General features: G+C 34.4%; 1 protein-coding gene across 6 annotated transcripts in view; it reads left to right on the forward strand.

Moving 5' to 3' along the window:
• The window catches only part of Tax1bp1 (Tax1 binding protein 1), an 84,863-nt gene that overhangs the window by 56,853 nt on the left and 9,053 nt on the right, over positions 1–18,957 (forward strand). For 4 of the 6 annotated variants that reach the window (XM_063239910.1, XM_063239905.1, XM_063239919.1 and 1 more), the window contains exons 8-15: positions 1,246–1,431; positions 6,531–6,755; positions 7,299–7,445; positions 8,496–8,622; positions 10,569–10,672; positions 15,158–15,283; positions 16,997–17,068; positions 18,522–18,693. In XM_063239910.1, coding sequence (XP_063095980.1) covers positions 1,246–1,431; positions 6,531–6,755; positions 7,299–7,445; positions 8,496–8,622; positions 10,569–10,672; positions 15,158–15,283; positions 16,997–17,068; positions 18,522–18,693 — 1,159 coding nt within the window. The remainder of the gene's footprint in view (positions 1–1,245; positions 1,432–6,530; positions 6,756–7,298; positions 7,446–8,495; positions 8,623–10,568; positions 10,673–15,157; positions 15,284–16,996; positions 17,069–18,521; positions 18,694–18,957) is intronic. The other 2 variants (XM_063239911.1, XM_063239924.1) reach the window with 1 other exon arrangement.

The raw sequence follows: 18,957 nt of genomic DNA on the forward strand, positions 1-18,957 counted from the left end.
CAAGATGATTACAAGTTCAAGCCCAGCTTGGGCAAATCATGGTCTTGGCGAGACCCTGTCATGAACTCAAAATAGGAAGAACTGGGATTGTAGCCTCATTAGGAAGATCCTGGGTTCAATACCTAACAAATCCCCCATCCTAACTGAAGTGCACCCTTAATGAGTAACAGTATCTCTCTAGTACTCTTAACAAAAACAAGATACCCTTGCTAGTGGATCCCGGGTATCTGTATTCTTTATGTTTCCAGTTGTTGAATTTGATTTGTGTATCTGTTACAAGCAAATCAGCAGCAGCCAGAATTCATGGGAAAATCAGTGGGGTTAGGGCAATTAAAAAAGTTTTTAGGCAGATGAGAGTAACTGAAAGTACTGATTGCATTGCTTCTTGTCTTACTTACTTTTTACTCATCACTGAGACAAAATACCTGATTACCAAAGTTGGGAAAAGAAAGGTTTATTTCTTACAGTTTTTGGAGGTTTCAGTCCACACTCAGTTGTCTCCAAGGCAGGATAGCATAGCAGGGCCGCAGTTCATGGTGGAGGAAACCAGCAAGAGAGCAAGACACACCTTTTTCCTGCCATTACATTACATCCTGGTTCCATCCCTAGGCCAGTGTAGCACTCACACCCCCAATATCCAAGCACTAGACAATGAACCAGTTACAAATGCACAGTGCAAATGCATGAGACCTGGGGACCACCAACATAAATCATGACACTTCTGATAATGTTTTTTAAGTTGTTTCTTCTAGTTTTCTAGAATTTGGTTATTATGCCTTTTGTTTGAATATTCTTTAACTTGTTTCCCCAAAGCAACAATTGGGTCACGTTTTTTTTTTGGTCTTTTTAGGACAGGGTCTTGCTATGCATCCAGGCTGGCCTTGAGCTCATTTTGTAACCCAGGCTGGTCTCAACTCTCTCAGTGATCTCCTGCCTCAGTCTCCCCTGGAATTACAGGAATGCACCACCACACCCAGCTTCTATTGACATTTTAAAAGAGAATCTAAAATCATTAAATCAAAGGAGCAATGTTTTGAGATCAGAAAAAATACATAGAAATTGTGAGGAGTGGGGAGGCTTAGAAAAGCTCTTTTCTCCTGTGTGCAGAATTTGGATCTGACTCCTAGGCCCTCCATTGATCATTTTTGAATTAGAGATAAATAATGGTATTTAAGATTTTGAGTAGTCTGACTTAGGTCATGGAACCAGAAGTAATATTCTTGATATTTTCTACTACTGTTACAGGTGCATTTGAAGAATACAGAAATAGAAAATACTAAACTTGTGTCAGAGGTCCAGACTTTAAAGAATTTAGATGGAAACAAAGAAAGCATGATTGTTCATTTCAAAGAAGAGATTGGTAGACTTCAGTTGTGCTTGGCTGAGAAGGAAAACATGCAAAGGGCTTTCCTGCTTACAACTTCAAATAAGGTAAGTACTTTTGCAATCATATTTGAAGATTTAAAAAATCTTTGTTAAATGTGTGCAGTGATTGTTTTTATTATTTTTAATTCTCCCACTATTTCTTTTGAAAAAATTTTGAGCCAAAAAAGTTGGAAGAACAGGAGAATGAATAACTACTCTGAAGTATTTTGCCATTCTTTCTTGTATCTTTATTTTTTGTGCTATTTGAAGGTTAGTTGCAGGATTTGTGGTAATTCTCCCTAAAAGATGTACTTATCACTCCTAAAACTTTAATAGCGATCAGGATAATATTAATTCATTGAGTCTCATGTATTAAGTTTTCTGTATTCCAGTTCTAAATGTAATCTTACATAACAATTTTTTTTGCTTCAGTGGTGGCCAGATTCAACATTAATTTAACTGATGAGTTTAAGTCTGTTTTAATGTAGGATATTATTCGTATACCTTTTATGGTACAGATACAGACTGATAAAAAATGTGTGCATGTGTAAATTTTAAATATTACATTAAAAGACGCATTGCCATTAATCCCCCCTCAGAACACTTCCTCTCGCATCAAATACAATTATCCCATCATTCTTGCCATTTCTGAAGTTGTTATGGAAGCACACATTCGTGAAGATCTTTACAAGTTACGATAAAAAAATAATGTCATTCGCTGCTGAATGCTATGCAACAGAAAGGCAGGCTTATGAAAACATAATTTGAATTCCTTCTTCCCTCCCTTCCTCCCTCCCTTTATCTTCCTCTACCTTTCTTTCTTTTCTTTCTTTCTTTCTTTTTTTTTTTTTTTTTTTGAGACAGAGTATCTGTGCAGTTCAGGCAGGCCTTGAGCTCGCTTTGTAGCCCAGGCTGGTCTCGAGCTCGCAATGATCCTCCTGCCTCAGCCTCCCTAGTGCTGGGATTACAGGCGTGAGCCACCATGCCCGGCTTCCCTCACTCCCTTCCTCCCTCCCTGGCTTCCTTCCTTTCTCTTTCTGTCTGTCTCTCTCTGTTTGTCTCTCTGTCTCTCTCTCATTCATTCTTTCTACCAGGGTTTGAACCCATGGCCTTACACTTGCTAGGCAGGCACTTGTGCCACTGAGCTAAACCTCCAGCCTGTCTCTTATTGCAGAATGGCTGGACATTTTTGGCAAGAACAGGTACAGTTGATTGCAGCCATATCAAAAGTCATATAATGTCGTTTCATTCTTGATGATGTTAACTTTGGTAATTTGTTTAAAGTTATATTTTCATGTTATAGAGATACCTTTTTTTCCCTCTTTTTGATTGTTAAGCAATCTGTAGGATAGTACTTTGAGATCTTTTGATTATACTGTTCTCAATATAGACTGATAACCTGGTGGTTTTAATATTATTCATGATCCTCACCTGCATTAACTATTATATTAATGGTTGCAAAGTAATGAATTGTCATTTTTATATTTATTAGGAATTTAAAATGAAGTTCCTATTGCTCCTCCCCTTTAAAAATACCAGTAGATATCTGTGTAGGCCTTTTTGTTCAGTGTATTCATTTTATATTATCATGACTATTCTTTTTCATTCCCCAGTTTAGCTCGAGGATCTTTTTAAATCTTGCTTTTGATATGTCTCTGTAGTGCTTTGAACATTTTCTTTATGGCACAGTTGTATGTTTTGGCTTTTGGGCCTTGAGCATGCTAGGCAAGCACTCTATTCCGGAGCTGTATCTCCAGTCCAGGAATGGAAGTCTGAACCAAAAAGAACTGGATTCTGTTGCCACTCTAATGGGGCATTCTTTGCATTTCCAGGGTTTTTTTTTTTTTTTCTAAGCCTTTATGATGTTATCATCATCTCTCTTCTAGTCAGTGTCTTAAGATTCTTCTTCACTTTTTTGCATTACGTATTTATGTTTTCCCACCATGAGAATGTTTTGTTTCCAAACATTGTTCATGAGTTCTGTTCAGTTAAACATACATACCAGCGATATCAGAATTACTATGTCAATATTACTTCCAACAATAAATCTATTAAAGAAAATTAAGGTCTTTTTTGAGCTTTTTTTTTCTTTCAATGTAGTTCTCTAAGGACATGGAACACCATGTTTATAAGTTACTTGAATTAATTTTTTTATGTATTTATAAATTTGTAATGCAGTGAGATTTGTTTTTCTCTTTTTTGATTTAATTGTATTTTTTGAATGTGGAAAGCAGTTGCATATTTTAGAAGTCAAAATGATTTTAAAAATTTACTCAAGACATCACAATCCCTTCTGTATTTTTCTTTTTTTTGGTACCTTGCATTTACATAAACATTTTCATTCCTTTTTGGTTTATTTTTGTGTGTGTCTTTTTTAAAAATAAGATTTTATGTGCACATGTGCATCATGCATTTCTTTTTTTTAAATCAGTACCGGGAATCAAACTCGTGATCGCGCACTTGCAAGGCAGGTGCTTATGCCGCTGAGCTAAAATCCGCAGCCCTCTTCATCTTTCTTTAAAAAAAGAAAAGCATCTTTCTTTAAAAAAAGAAAGCTGTCTGTACTCTTCTGCCTTTCTTTTTATTGGACGATATAAATTGTCATTCATGTCAGTTAATAGAAATACTTATTTTTTCTGTGTCTGTATAATACTCCATTGTGCAGATTTACTTTGATTTATCTAATTCTTTTTGTGGTCTTTTGTACTGGGAATTGAACTCACAACTTGCCAGGCAACGGGCACTTTGCCGTCGAGCTATATATCCAAGACCTTTTTTTTTTTTTTTTAGTCTTTTTGAGACGAGGTCTCACTATGCAGTTCAGGCTGGCCTTAGTTCATTTTGTAGCCCAGACAGGCCTTGAACTCCCAGGAATCTTCCTTCCTTCCTCAGCCTCCAGGGTCCTGGGCTTCCAGGCATGTGCCACCATGTCTGTATTGTTCTTTATCTTTTATGGATGAGTAGTAGGTTGTTCTCAGTGTTTTACTATGAAATATACTCAGAGGTAGGTGGTTTAACACTGAAGTTAGAAGTATAGGATATTGAGAAATACTCATTAAGACCCAGGATGTTTTTTTAATCTAGCAGGTTGCAAATGCAAATGTGAGAAGTGTATTTGATGATTTATTACTTAATAAGATGTTAAAATATCTCTAAGCATCGTTTTGCTGTTTAAATCTTGTATTGGGGATTGAACTCATGACCTCGTGCTTACCAAGCACGCGCTTATGCTGCTGAGCTAAATCCCCAGCCGCTATATCATATTTTTGTAAAAAAAAATGTAATTATGTACCTAGGGAAAATACTAATTGCTAAAACTTCTTTAGATTATTAAAACAATGTGAGTTCATTATTATAAAACAATTTAAACAGTACATGAAGATATAAAGTAAAAGGAAAGTTCTCCTTTCCTGAATATGACATTGTAGGACTTTTTATTTTTCTAGAAACCTTCAGTGAATATATATATATATTTAACTCAAATGAGAATATATGATATGTAGTATTCCAAAGCTATGTTTTAAAAAAAACTTAAGAGTGCCTAGATGTCTAGTATGAATACATACATACATCTTTCTCATTCATGATAACCACTACATATTATTTCTTATTTTTGTTGTAACAGCTGTGTAGTATGTAATTGTCTTTAGTTATTAGCTATCTTTAGCTCTGACATGCATTCTGCAGTAAACATCTTTGTACAGCTATCTAGACATATGTCTAAATCTGTAGAATAAATTCCTTCAAGTGGAATTCCTAGGTCAGTGGATATTTAACTTTTGACAGTTTTTAAATTGCCTTTCAAAAGATAATGTGTTGATTTTTATTCCTAATAATAGGGTATGAGATCCTACATTTGTAATGACTTTCATTATGTGGCAGTAGTGTGTTATAATTTTTGAATAATACATTTTAATCTTATTAGACATTTTAGACACTTATGAAGATAATTGCTAGATCAAAAGCCAAGAGAACTTTTAAGGTATTGAGTGTTCAAAAAAATTTGCTGAGAAAGATTATGCCAGTTATAGTTCGGATAAACCATATTGTGAGTGCCAGTTTCTGTAGGTCCACCTAAGTATTGATGTGACTTTTTAATCTTTGTCAGTTTGAAAGACGGTATGTGGTATTTATTTTAACCTTTTATTTGATTGTTGAAGAGTTGCATTTTTATGTGTAATAACCATTTCCTTTGTTTAATATTTTTTCATCTATTTTTGATGTGGAGATTTTTCCTTATTGATTGGAAAAGTTGCTTATATCAGATAGTACTATACTTTTTTGTATATATTGCAAATAATTTTGCCCTCATTTGACAAAAGTTGACAGTATTAAAACTACTAGTGTTATGCCTACAAAGATTTTTATCTACCTCAGCATCACACAAATAATCATTTACATTTTTTCTTTTTAAATTTTTAAAAGCCAACATTGGGTTGCATCATTTTCTGATTTTACAATTTTTTTTAGTACAGAGATAAAAACAGGAAACTTGGAATACATTACATTTATTGTGGCCATAATATCTAATTCATATTAAAGGAAATGGCTTTATCATGACAGTTTTTAATAATAATTTTAGGTTTGATAAGAGTTACTAATTTTTATTTTCCCAGTGCCTCATCTTTACAATCTAAGTAACAAAATTTTGGTTTCAAAACTAAGTTTTAAACTTATTCTGTGTTTTAATAATGATAGGTTAAATAGTTCATTACTATGTTTCTTAGATTAAAAAATAAGAAGCATCTTTTAATCAGCATTTGTGGTGTTACAAAACACTTTTTGGTGCTGTTTTTATTGTAATCATTAAGAACAAAGATCAGTAGTTTCAGCTGGAGAGATTCCAGGAATCATTTATCTGTGTCTCAGAGGCTTTCACTTGAATCTTAGCCAGGATTTCAAGTACTAGGTGTGTCACTTGACTTCCTTCTGTTTCATCATGTATGAAGTAGTAACGGTGTGGTACCTAGTAGAGGATTGTTATATGGGGAATCCACAACACAGTCACATCCTCAGTTTTTTATAGATACTACACGTACTTCATGTAAGTTATGAGTAGAGATGTAATACTGTATTTACTTTGAAAATTTGGATCTTTTGAAATATGTATAAAAATCTTTTTGCTTATTTAACTTGGTTTAATTTATGTAACTGTCTTTCTTCAGGAAGATATATTCTTGTATAAAGAGCAACTTCGTAAGGCAGAGGAACAAGTTCAGGCAACTCGTCAAGAAGTTGTCTTTCTGGCTAAAGAGCTTAGTGATGCTGTGAACGTTCGAGATAAAACAATGGCAGATTTACATACTGCGCGCTTGGAAAATGAGAAAGTGAAAAAGCAGTTAGCTGATGCACTGGCAGAACTTAAACTAAGTGCTGTGAAAAAAGATCAGGTAAGCAAGTTAATTTTGCATTTCTGCATTGATTCAAAACTATTGTAAGCTAATGAAAGAATAAGTTATATTAAAATTAAGTCAAGCCAGATTCCTGATGAAAGGATTTAAAAATCCCATTCAATTTTTGGTCATTGTAACTTTCCTGTTGAAATGAATGTAATCTTCAAGAAAAACTTCTGTAAGCATAATTCCTAATTGGTTAATGAAAAGCAGTTCTGTTACTAATTATTTTTGATGTCAGGTATATATTACTTGGTTTGGAATTTCTAGCTTATGAGTTACATAAAAATATTATGGTTGTTTAAGGGAGTAATAATTACTCCTCAGGAGGGGAATTATTTTTCTCTAGTTTTTAAAATGAACCTTACTCTCAGAATAGAAAACTGCATTTATTAGGGGAGTTACTATGGCTCTGTAGCCCAAACTCCCAAACTAATAAAAATTAAAAGCCAGAAAAAAGTGAAAATGAAATGGAGATTTTATTATTGCATTATGAGGTACCAAATTTTTATCTTAGAGCAAGTAATTTGTTTTTCTTAGGAAAAGACTGATACACTAGAACATGAACTTAGAAGAGAAGTCGAAGATCTGAAACTCCGCCTTCAGATGGCTGCAGATCACTATAAAGAAAAATTTAAAGAATGCCAGAGGCTCCAAAAACAGATAAACAAGCTTGCAGACCAATCAGTAAGTAGAGATGAGTTCAGATTTCCCTTGTTAACATTTTTGTTTATGAATGAGATTTATGATCTGCTGAATATCAACCTTTTGAATATAATCATTTCCTCTTGATTTCAAATGATTGATCTCATAGTGGTAAGTTTTTTTCTTTAAATCTGGAGTTTTATTTGAGAATCAACAAAGGAAGCAAGGGCAGCAGCAAGAAGAAACGAAGCCTTTTTAAAGACCATTTCTAAGTTCTTGGTGAATAGCTTTGTCAGTTATAATTGATACATATTACTTAATCTCATTGTGACAAAGATACCTTTTCTCATTGGTGTTCACCATAGATTTATCCCTACAGTTTCACATGTCCTTGCTTTCTCAGTTGCCATTGGTGGGTTCTTCCATCCCATGCATATCTACAAGATGAGGAAGAGTTAAAAAATGTTAGCAAATTCTTTGGTATTTTATTAGAGGGTGGAGGAGTGATAGGTAGTAAAGCAGAGGGGTGTGTGTTTGTGTGTTAATATGGGTCCTTAAATTATACTTAAATACAAGGCTTGGTATATGAAAGAATTTGAAATATAGAAGAAACATATTTGAAATCTGGAAGTACAAGTGGAACCACAGTTGGCTTTATACTATTTGATACAGGTATCATTTTCCTAGTCTTCCCTTTTTGAAATCTGAAAGGAGACAAAAGAGCAAGAAAGGTACGTGGTAGAGTAGGGAGACGTCCTTGAGAAAATATTACAACTTAAATGTGACTCACATGCACGGATTTTGTTTTGTGGTCTTTTAAGTATATTTGACTTCATGGTAGAAAATTTGTGAGTTTTTTTTTTTTTTGTTTGTTTGTTTGAGACTTCTGTGAAAGACAATAAAAAGTATTTTTCTTTCGCAGCATTTAGATCAATCAATTACGATGTATGTAACTTTCATTTTTGTTGGCTTTTAAAATAGTAGCTAGGACTTTGAGAATTTCTTTTTATGATTATTTTATGTATTTACTGAAGGAAGGAAATACAACTTGGATAGATTCATTTAACCATTTATTGTTAATATTTTGAACAGGCCAATAATAATAGTGTCTTCACAAAGAAGGTTGGGAATCAACAGAAAGTGAATGATGCTTCAATAAACACAGACTCATCTGCTTCCACCTCTGCTTTAGAGATAAAGCCACCAATACCTTCTGCAGGTAAAAATCTTTTAGATGTTAGGATGTCCTGCTTTGAAAATTTGCTTGCATAGATTTATACTGCCTTCTTCTGTGGAGTAAGAATTTTCAAGTGCTTGTAAAAATCCTGTTATGAGTGAGGGATTTAAGGTAAAGGTGAAAATAAGGGTGTAAATGTAAGGTGAAGTTAGCTGTGTAGTGAGTATATAAAATGTGAGTGTCAATTAGTATTTATCAAAATATTTGCAAATGTTAAAAATGACTTGGTGTTTGGGTAGTTATTTAGATTTCATGGGACAAAAAGTGGCCCATATCTTGAAACTGAAAAATTAATTTCTGTTGCCAAAAATTGAATTTTTATACTTTATATTCTTCTAAATGTATAGAGTTTTGAAAAAAGTGTTTATTGGGTCAATTTAAGTATATAAAATGATTATATTCATTCTAGGGAATTTGTACCTGCACATAATACACCTTGATTTGTCTTATTATCCCTCTCATTCTGCTTCTGTTTCCCCTGCTTATTGCAAAACTGTTTCAATTTTGTCCTTCTTTTCTCATTTTTTCTTTTCCCTTACTTCCTTTCCCGTGCCCTCCTCTATAGAATTTTGAAGCCCTTTATCTGTTGTCTTTTTTTTTCATCTTTTCTTTTTTTTTTTTTTTTCCGTACCGGGGATCGAACTCATGACCACCTGCTTGCAAGACAGGTGCTTATGCCACTGAGCTAAATCTCCAGCCCCTGTCTGTTGTCTTTCAACTTTATGATTCTAGAGGGGAAAAAATATTACCTGGTCTCATGTTTTGTCTCTTTTTTGTTCTTATATTTTGTTTTGGCAGCTTAGATTATTAGGTTGCTGCTCTCATTAGTATATCTGTTGGTTGATGAGTTAAATTTTTATTGATTCATTTATTATAGAATAGATTAATGACACATAATGAATATAAAAAATTTGAATTAACTGTTATTACCTGCTCTCTGACTTTTTTCCACTTTTATGTAGATCCAAGATTTAATAGTAATGAAATTCAGAATTAGAGAAAATTGTTTCATGTTTAGTGTAATTGACATGTTAAAATTTTAAAAAATTTAAATATCTTGGCCTGTTAAATATTTAACTAGGTTCATCCCCCATAGGACAGGATCCAGTCTCCCATTTCTGTGTGTCCTCTGTTTAGGTTGAGTATCTTAAGTGCTTGGGAATGTAAGTGTTTTGGGTTTTGGAATGTTTGCATAGATTTTATTGGTTTATTATGCCTTACTGTAAAATTCCAAAATCTGAAGTGCCTCAAAATCTGAGACTCTGCATGCTGCGTCAGTACTCAGAAGGTCTCAGATTTCATTCAGAGCATTTTGAATTTCAGATTTTAGGATTAGTGATACTCAGCCTGTACCTTGCATGGCATCAGAACTTTTACTCTAATAAACACTTATTAAATGTAATGAAGGACTGGAAGGATGATTTTAGATCTATTCTCAGGAGAATAGCTTTTTTTTAAAATCTTGTCCTGCTATATAAGACGAACAGATTTTAATGCTATTTTGAAACCGTCCTTAGCAAAATATATAACAAAATAAAAGACCTTTCAGTATTAAATGAATGTGGTTGTGGATAAAACTTACATTTAAAACTTTTCACATGGTTTGTATATTTTCCTTTGTTTATGTAGGATATAAAATATATATTTCTTTCCTCAGTATTCTGATTTTTATATTTCACAATATACTAACTGAAATTTTCCTGAACAGGAATATAAAGTAAGGGGCACAATACTTTTATTTGTTGGTCTTTTTGAGTCAGAGTCTCACTCAGGCTGGCCTTGAGCTCACTTTGTAGTCCAGGCTGGTCTTGAACTTATAACAATCCTCCTGCCTCAGCCTCCTGAGTGCTGGAAATACAGGTGTGTGCCACCATGCTCAGCTGGGACAAAATACTTTTTTAACAGTCTTGTTTTCTGCCTTGTTAAAGCAGAGACAGATATTGATATGCTGACAAAAGGTCAAGTCTATGAAATGACCAAAGAAATTGCTGACAAAACAGAAAAATACAATAAATATAAACAACTCTTACAGGTAAGTTAGCTCCTTTTTCAACGAAATATATATTTATCACATATAAGTGATATAAGTGTCTTTTATCTTTACTTTTATTGGTTTATATCTGGAAGTTTGTTTTCTCTCCTTAGTTACTGGTATTAACTTTCACTTTTGCCTTGGGATTGTGGAGTTTGATTTATGTACCTGTTCATAGAGATCTGTGTGTAAAATCATGATCCTAAAACCTGGTCATGAGCTAAATATCCTTGTTTGCATAATAAGCAATTAATTAGTTGAAGTTAGAAATTGACTTCTGTCTTATTATAAAGGTATATGGAAAGTATTTGAACTTTATAATAAAAGAGACGTCCTTTTACAATTTACTGTAATAAAAGCAGATAGTCTTAGTATAGCTTAATGTTATGTTTGCACAATAAAAAGAAGGAGCGTTGACTAATGAGTCCTTTGTATCTTACGATGTTATTTTTAACAGCCTCACTCAAACTTTCCACTTTGGCAACCTTCTTGGTAGTATTCACTGCTGGCATATTTTATGGATAAGGGAAAATGTTCATTTATGTGTTTTTTAAAGTACAAAGGAAATGTGCCTTGTGTTTATATATGTGATTTTTTTTCCTGTTTACATATTCTGAGCTACAGAACTAAATCAGAGTAAAGTTTACAGATGAGCTCAATAGTAAGATCTAATCAAATTATCCCCCTGTTGAAGGGCTGATTGTAACGTAATGAATGTAGCTTATTACTTAGGTTTGTGGTGAGGCTGGCGTAAGGAAACTTGTACTGCCAGTTGTATAAAAGTGTGGGCACATCCAGCTGTACACAGTACCTACTTAAAATAAATGACTTATTGGTACTTGTTATATTATCATTTTAGGGTTTAGTCCTTCCACTTAAAAACACCACAGTGTGAAAATATATTCCTTATGGCCTCCTATCGTGTGTTTTTTTTTTTTTTTTTTTTTTTTTGGTGCCAGGGATCAATCTCATGACCTCTCTCTTATTTGCCAAGCAGGCACTTATGCCGCTGAGCTAAACCCTGGCCCTTAGCCTCCTATCTTTTGTGTCACCACATCTCTTGATTGCATTATATTATCTCATGTTTGTTTTAATTTTATGTTTTTTTAAATCAAGGATCCTAAATGTACAGAATTCACTGCATATTACCAATTAGAGGCAATATGTTGAAACAAATAGAAGTAATTAAAAATGCCGAGTAAGTAAAAAAATCAGTAATCATTATTCACAGGCACAGTTATGATTGTGCCTCCTGGGAGGCACATCCCATCCCATCATAGCTGTGATCTTAGAAAAGAACAAGGTGACAGAAGCTACCAAAGGATGTGTTTCATTGAGAGCGATGAGACTAGCAAAATTCATTAAAAGTTGTATGTTAAGTTGGAGAAACACCTTGTTTTTCTTGTTCCTGCTTCTTTCTTTTCCTTTTCTTTGTCCTCTCCTTTCTTCTTTCCCCAGTCTTCTTACTTCTCTTTTCTTCCCTCTTCCTTTTTGTATAGTGCCAGGGATAAAACCCTGGGGCCTGCTGCGTGTAAAGCAGGAGCTTTACCACTGAGCATTACCTCAGCCTAAGAAACTTCTAATTCCTTGAAAACCAAACACAAAAACATTATGGCCAATGCAGTGTTTTAAGAAAAGGTTGAATGCAGCTGTAAAATTGAATTTACTGCTAACTAGGTGAATCGCTCATTGTATAATGTGAAAGGGGTGATTCTGCAAGTGCTTATGTGAAGACAGCTAAAGAAATTTTGGAAACTAGAGGTAAAGCTGATTGTGGAGGAAAATTATTTCCAGAACAAATATTCAGTGCAGATGAACTTTGTTCACACAGGCACAAAATCACCTGATGACACACTTCTCAGAACACAACTCTCTTAAGTAATATGTAACTGTAATTATTTATAAGGGATTAGATTATACTTCATTAAGGATAAAATGATTTTGAATGAATATTTTTAAAAATTTTATTATATACTATTAAAGCAAGATACAGTAGTGTTCTTCTGAGCAAAAGACTTCCTTATGGTTCATTTTTTTTTTGCAACTGTGTTGAAGTACAACTGGAATTTCATAAGTTGCACTTTTTTTTTTATCGGTACCCGGGGTTGAACGCACGACTGCCTGCTCGCGAGGCAGGTGCTTGTGCCGCTGAGCTAAATCCCCACCCCCAGGTGCACATATTTGAAGTGTGCCTTTTGATAATATGATATACAGTCTTGAAACGTCACTCTACGAATTTTTTGTTTTTTGATGCCCATTTGCAGCTTTCCTATTCTGTCCTCTCCAGGAAACCATTCATTAATCTGCTTTCTCCCACTATTACTTAGCCTGCTTTTTGTAGTTCTATAAAAAGTTATTTTGATGTGTACCCTTTTCCCCATCTTCTTTCAGCGTATTATTCATATTATTGGTTATGTTATTCACTGCCTTTTATTGCCGAGGTAGTAACCAGTGTATGGATAGATCTTAGTGTGTTTATCAGTGAGTAGAACTATTTGAGGTTGTTTTGGTTGGTGCAAATAAAGTTGCTGTGAATATCTGTATACAAGTCTTGTGTGAACATTCGGCCTTTTGTTTCTCCTGGGTAAATACCTAGGAGTAAAGTGACTAGGTAGGTGAATGTCTATGAGAAATTAGCAAGTTATTTGCATAGTACTCTATGTTTTGAGACAAAGTTTTATATGTGGTTAAGGCTGGCCTTTAACTCACTTTGTAGCCCAGTCTGCCTTGAACTCACCTCCTACCTCAGCCACCCCAGTGTTGGGATTACAGGTTTGTGCCACCATACCCAGCTAGTTTGCATAGTACTTTGTATGTTTTTACATAGCCAGTCTTTTTTTTTTTTTTTTTTTTTTGGTACTGGGGATCAAATTTGTGACTGTGTACTTAGCAGGTAAGTGCTTGAGGCACTGAGCCAAATCCTCGGCCCTCTGCATAGCCAGTCTAATGAGAACGTGTCTTGGTTACTTCTCGTTGTTGAGTCAAAATACCTGATGCCCAAAATGCAGGAAGGGAAAGATTCATTTGCTTATAATTTTTGGCAGTGTCAGTCAGTACTCAGCTGGCTCCAAGGCAGGGTGGCCTTCATGGTGGCCTTGAGCACCAAGAGTGACAGGGCTTCCTTCCTTCCTTGTATTGTATGTCAGATACCCACCCCTGGGTAGGTGTAGCACTCACACCACCAATCCCAGCACTAGACAACAAACAAATCATAAATGCTAGACTCAGCCACTTCTATGACTGCATGAGGCTTTGGCGGGGATACCCAGACACAAACCATAGTAGAATATAATGGTAATATCATCTTGATTTTAAAGTTTGTACATCTGTAATAATTCAGTGCTGAGCTGCCTTTCTTATGCTGTTGGCCATTTATCTTTTTTTGTGAATGTTCAGATTTTTTTCTGTTTTAAAAATTCATAGCTGGGTGCAGTGGAACATGCCAACAGTCTCAGCGGTTTGGGAGCTGAGGCAGGAGGGAAATTCAAGTTTTGCCTGGGCAGTTGAGCAAGACTTCTTTCAAAAAAGTGTGTGTTGGGGTGTGGAGGCTCATTAATAGTACTCATGGATTGCATGTCCAGTACTGATAAAAAAGAAATTTGGGTAGTGTTACTCATCTTGTGATTGTTCTTTGTTCTAGATACAACTCTTTTCTCTGATATACATGTGTTTCATATTCCCTAAACTATTTCCTTAAATTTTGATATAGTTATTTTGTTGTTTTATGTTTTGTACTTTTCTCTGTTTAAAAATATTATCTAATCCAAGGTGGTAAAGATTTTTCTCCTGTATTGGAAGTTTTTGCTTTGTTTTTACAGTAGCCTTGCACATTCTAGGGAAGACTTAAATGACCCAGTCATCTAAAAATTTTATAGTTATATCAGTAGCCCATTTTGAGTTCATTTTTATGACATGAAGTATAGAATGAATGACTCTAAAAAAAGTTTATCTTGATTATTTGTTTAAAGGCATTCCTCCATTAAATCGAAATACTTCAAAATTTCACTTTTAAACAAAAACATTTAAAATGAAATTGGGGGGCTGGGGATTTAGCTCAGCGGCATAAGCACCTGCCTTGCAAGCAGGCGGTCGTGAGTTCGATGCCCGGTACCGATAAAAATGAAAAAGACAAAAAAAAAAAAAAAAAAAAAAAAAAAAAAAATAAATAAATAAAATAAAATGAAATTGGCCTATTTATTTTTTGTTGTGATTTGTAATTCATTTAATTTGATGTGTGTGCTGTTTTCAATTAATGTAACTTGACATTTGTCTTTCTCAGGTTATTCATTTACTTTATTCTTTTAAGTGAGTGTATACTGTTACACAGTGAATATAATGTGATTTATAACCAGTAATGCTGCTCCTTTTGGGGGCTGATGCATGGGTGTAACATATCTTGATCGTTTTCAGTCTTTTTATCCTTCTCTCCCATTCCTCTGCTTTCTCAGATTTAAAATCTTTTGGTGATTATATTGTTTCATTTAGGATGAGAAAACTAAATGTAATAAATATGCTGATGAACTTGCAAAAATGGAGCTGAAATGGAAAGAACAAGTGAAAATTTCTGAAAATGTGAAACTCGAATTAGCTGAAATGGAGGACAATTACAAAGTAAGTTTAGACTCATTGAATGCAAACTTGAAGCATAGTATCTGCTATACCTAATGCTTTAAAGAATCTGTCATGTACATTTTATAATTATTTTCTCAGTATAAAACTATATATATTTAGATACATTGATCCCTATTTAACATACTATGAATTTTACTTTGTTTAGTGTCCATTTTCTTCTGTTTTTTTTTTTTTTTTGGAGGGGGTGGGGGCGGTCTTTTTGAGACAGGGTCTCACTATGCATTTCAGGCTGGCCTTGAACTCACTTTGTAGGCCAGATTGGTCTTGAATTTGTAATAATCCCTCCTGCCTCAGCCTCCTGAGTGCTGGGTTACAGGTGTGTGCCACCATACCCAGCTATCCTCTCTCTTGATTGATGAATTTTAAGTACCCTTAGGGTTGTTTTCTGTTAGTTTAAAAAAAAAAATCAGGAAAAGGAAAACTCATATAAATATTTTAATAGTAGATTTATTGATATCTCTGGTGAGATACAGAGGCTACTTTTGGCCTCTGCACTTCCAGGAGGTGCTCAAGATGGTGGACGTTAGCTTCAGAAGTTAGTACAGTGAACTACTGAAGTGTGCACACATATTTTTGGCTCACACATTATAGACGAGGAACACATTGTAGACGAACTAGACTTTTAGAGACCAAACTGGAGGACAGTAGAAATAGAGCTAGGCAAAGGAAGAAGTAACGTTCTAAGCAGGTGGGAAGTGTTAATGCATGTTTCAAGGTCAGAAGTAAAGAACAACACCAGTTCTGAGGAATAGCGCCTTGACGTCGGTGTTGGGGTAGATTAGACTTGAATGATAGTTTGGAGCCAGATTTTGGAAAACCTAAAATGGAATTTGGGTATTAGTTGCTGTTTAGAATTTAGAATGAGTCTTTTTGAAAAGAATTTTGTAGCACTGAAGAGGATTTAGAGGTGGGAAGGGTTTGGTGAAAAACCAAGTATACGTGTTACACTGAACTGATAAAAGCTACCTTCTTTTGGATACAAAAGGGCAATGTGTCTAGACTGGAAAGCTTTGAAATACATCTTTAGGGAAGAACCATAGAAGAATGGTTTTATTTCCATTTGTACCCATAATGCTTACACTGTAACAGGTGATTAGCAGATGGTTACTAAATGAATGATGATGTAGAGACTGAAAACCTTAAGGAGTAGAGGAAAAGAAGTAGTATTCTAACATACTTGGTAAGCTTCAGTCGCAGTGTGCTCTTGATTCTCATGATCTGTTAACAAGTGTAAAAGGTAAGTTTGGACCATTTTGCCCTTCACAGTACAGAAAAGACGGCAGTGAAATCATGTGTTGCTATCAGTTTAAAAGCCAGATTTGGAACCTGAGAAAGACAAAAAGTAGTATATAAGTTAGTGTTTGTGGTTTTATTGTCACGGCGCTGATAGTAGTGGAAGGTGTGGAAGAAACCAAGTTTTCAGAGAAAAGAAAAAAAGCCAGGAAGAAGTAGACACCCACATGACAAAACCCCAAAAAAGCAAACAGACAACATGGAGGCTAACTATCGATACAGTTTCACAAAAGTCAAAAGAATGCTTTTTAAGAATAAGGGAAATTGGTCGATAGTGACAAGTAGTAATTTGGAGAAGCCAAAGACTAAAAACTGATGAAAATATATGGATTGTGTAATAGGAATTATTTCAATAAAGTTGTTTAAAGATAATTAAATAATGATAATTTCTTTCTTCAGCTTCGATTGGCAGAGAAAGACAAAGAAATACATATTTTGACTTCACAGTTGGAAAACCTCTCCAGGGAGAAGGTATTCAGCAATGTATTTTAAAAAATATATAATGTGCTACTGAATGATATATAGCTTTTAAATATTTACAATATGAGTAAAATGTTTAATATTGACCATTATAGTCTTTGTTACATATTTAGTATTTAATAAATTTTAAAGCACTCAAATTTAGAAAATCTGCAGTCATCCCCCATATTATATACTTTTGTGTTTCTTTTGAAAAATAATCCAGCTGCATGTTTCTTTTCTCCTGAAAGTTTACCTATTACATATTTTTTACCTAGTATATTCTTCAAGCACTATAGTATATGAAGTTCATAAATTGTGAGTTTTCTAAATTTTTTGCAGCTGTGTAGTACTTTATTATTTGTACATACTATAATTTATTTAACCAAACCTCTGTATTTGGGCCTGTAGGTGGTTTATATTACATGTAATACTTTAATGAATAGTTTTATGCATCTGTAGTTTGCTATTGTTTGGAGGGGTTCTGACTCCAGGATAAATTCTTAAAAGTGTGATTGCAGGTCTGATGGTTAAATGCATGTGGCAGCTTTGTTAGATAAAGCCAGATTCCACTGAGCAATGTATGAGAAGCGGACCTATATTCCTGTAGAATGTGTAATTAGGATGGATTGTTTTTGCATATATGATAGATGAGGAATGGTATGTACCAAATTTGTATGTTCTAATACAGATGATCTTAACTTTGATCATTTGGTTAAAGTAGTGTCCACCAGATCTTACTAATAAAAATTTATTTTTTGGAGAGAAGTTCTTACTATGTACTCCAAGGTGGCCTTAAATTCACTTTGTAGTCCAGCCTGGCCTGTACTCACGGCAGTCCTCTCCCTCAGTGTCCTAAGTGCTGACATTACCGGCCAGCGCCACCAAGCCTAGCTTTTCCATTCAGCTTTCAATATTGACTAGTTAGGATTTTTTTTTTCTGTAGGAAGAGCTATCTTTTTCTTTTCCCACATTTATTTCTTTGCTCATTAATTCTTGTCTGTGTAGACTCATGTGTCTGTGTTTTATACAGCTTTCCTGCTGAGCCACATCCCAGACTGGTTTTTCCTTTTGATACCGGGGATCCATCTCACAACCTCATGTTTGCTAGGCAGGTGCTGTGCCATTTTATATCCCCAGCCCTTGGGTTTTCTTTTTAAAGGGACTTTTAAATTTTATTATGTGTAAGTAGTAAGAGATTCAATTTGCCCTATTCTTTCAATAATAAGAGTACTTTTTGGCACAAAGAAATTTGAAGGTACATTCATTGGGCCTTACCTTGCTTTCTGGCTTTGTTAAATGTGGGTAAGAGTATTATGAGAAGTTGAGGGCCAACCTTTCCAAATGCATACCTGAAGCACAATAGGGAAATATTTTATTGTTTTGCTTTAGCTAAATGTTTAATGCTCTTTTTATAAAGTACATGATTGCTTTGCTTATTCATCTTTATTTTTCTCCATTGTAGGAACTTAAAAGGGTAGAAAACCAAACAGAACGGAAAAGGGAAGGTCATAGTCTTCAGCATGTCTCCCAGGGTCTCAACGCATGCTCGGAGCAAAATGGGCGTACTTTGGTGCTGTCCGGTGCACAGCCAGCTCTACAGTATGGGAACCCTTATGCGATACAGGAAACAAGAGGTTATTATTTTTGGTTTGGTTAGCTGAATCTGAAGGGATTTTGCTTATATTTTCATAGTGGTAACGTAACTACTATTATAATCTCAGCTCTAATAGAAACATTTTATTTGTTGGTTTTTGATTTGCTGCTATATTAATTTTTTTAAAGAGAAAAATCAAAAGTGATTCAGAATTTTGTAACAGAATAATAGATTAACAATAGTTAATATGTTGCACATTGTTATCCTCAAAGTAGTTGCTAAAATTGCAAAATATATATATTTT

The sequence above is a fragment of the Cavia porcellus genome, unplaced genomic scaffold (genome assembly GCF_034190915.1).
Source record: "Cavia porcellus strain 051 isolate PalLab524CR breed Dunkin Hartley unplaced genomic scaffold, mCavPor4.1 scaffold_2, whole genome shotgun sequence".
NCBI classification, from domain to species: domain Eukaryota; kingdom Metazoa; phylum Chordata; class Mammalia; order Rodentia; family Caviidae; genus Cavia; species Cavia porcellus.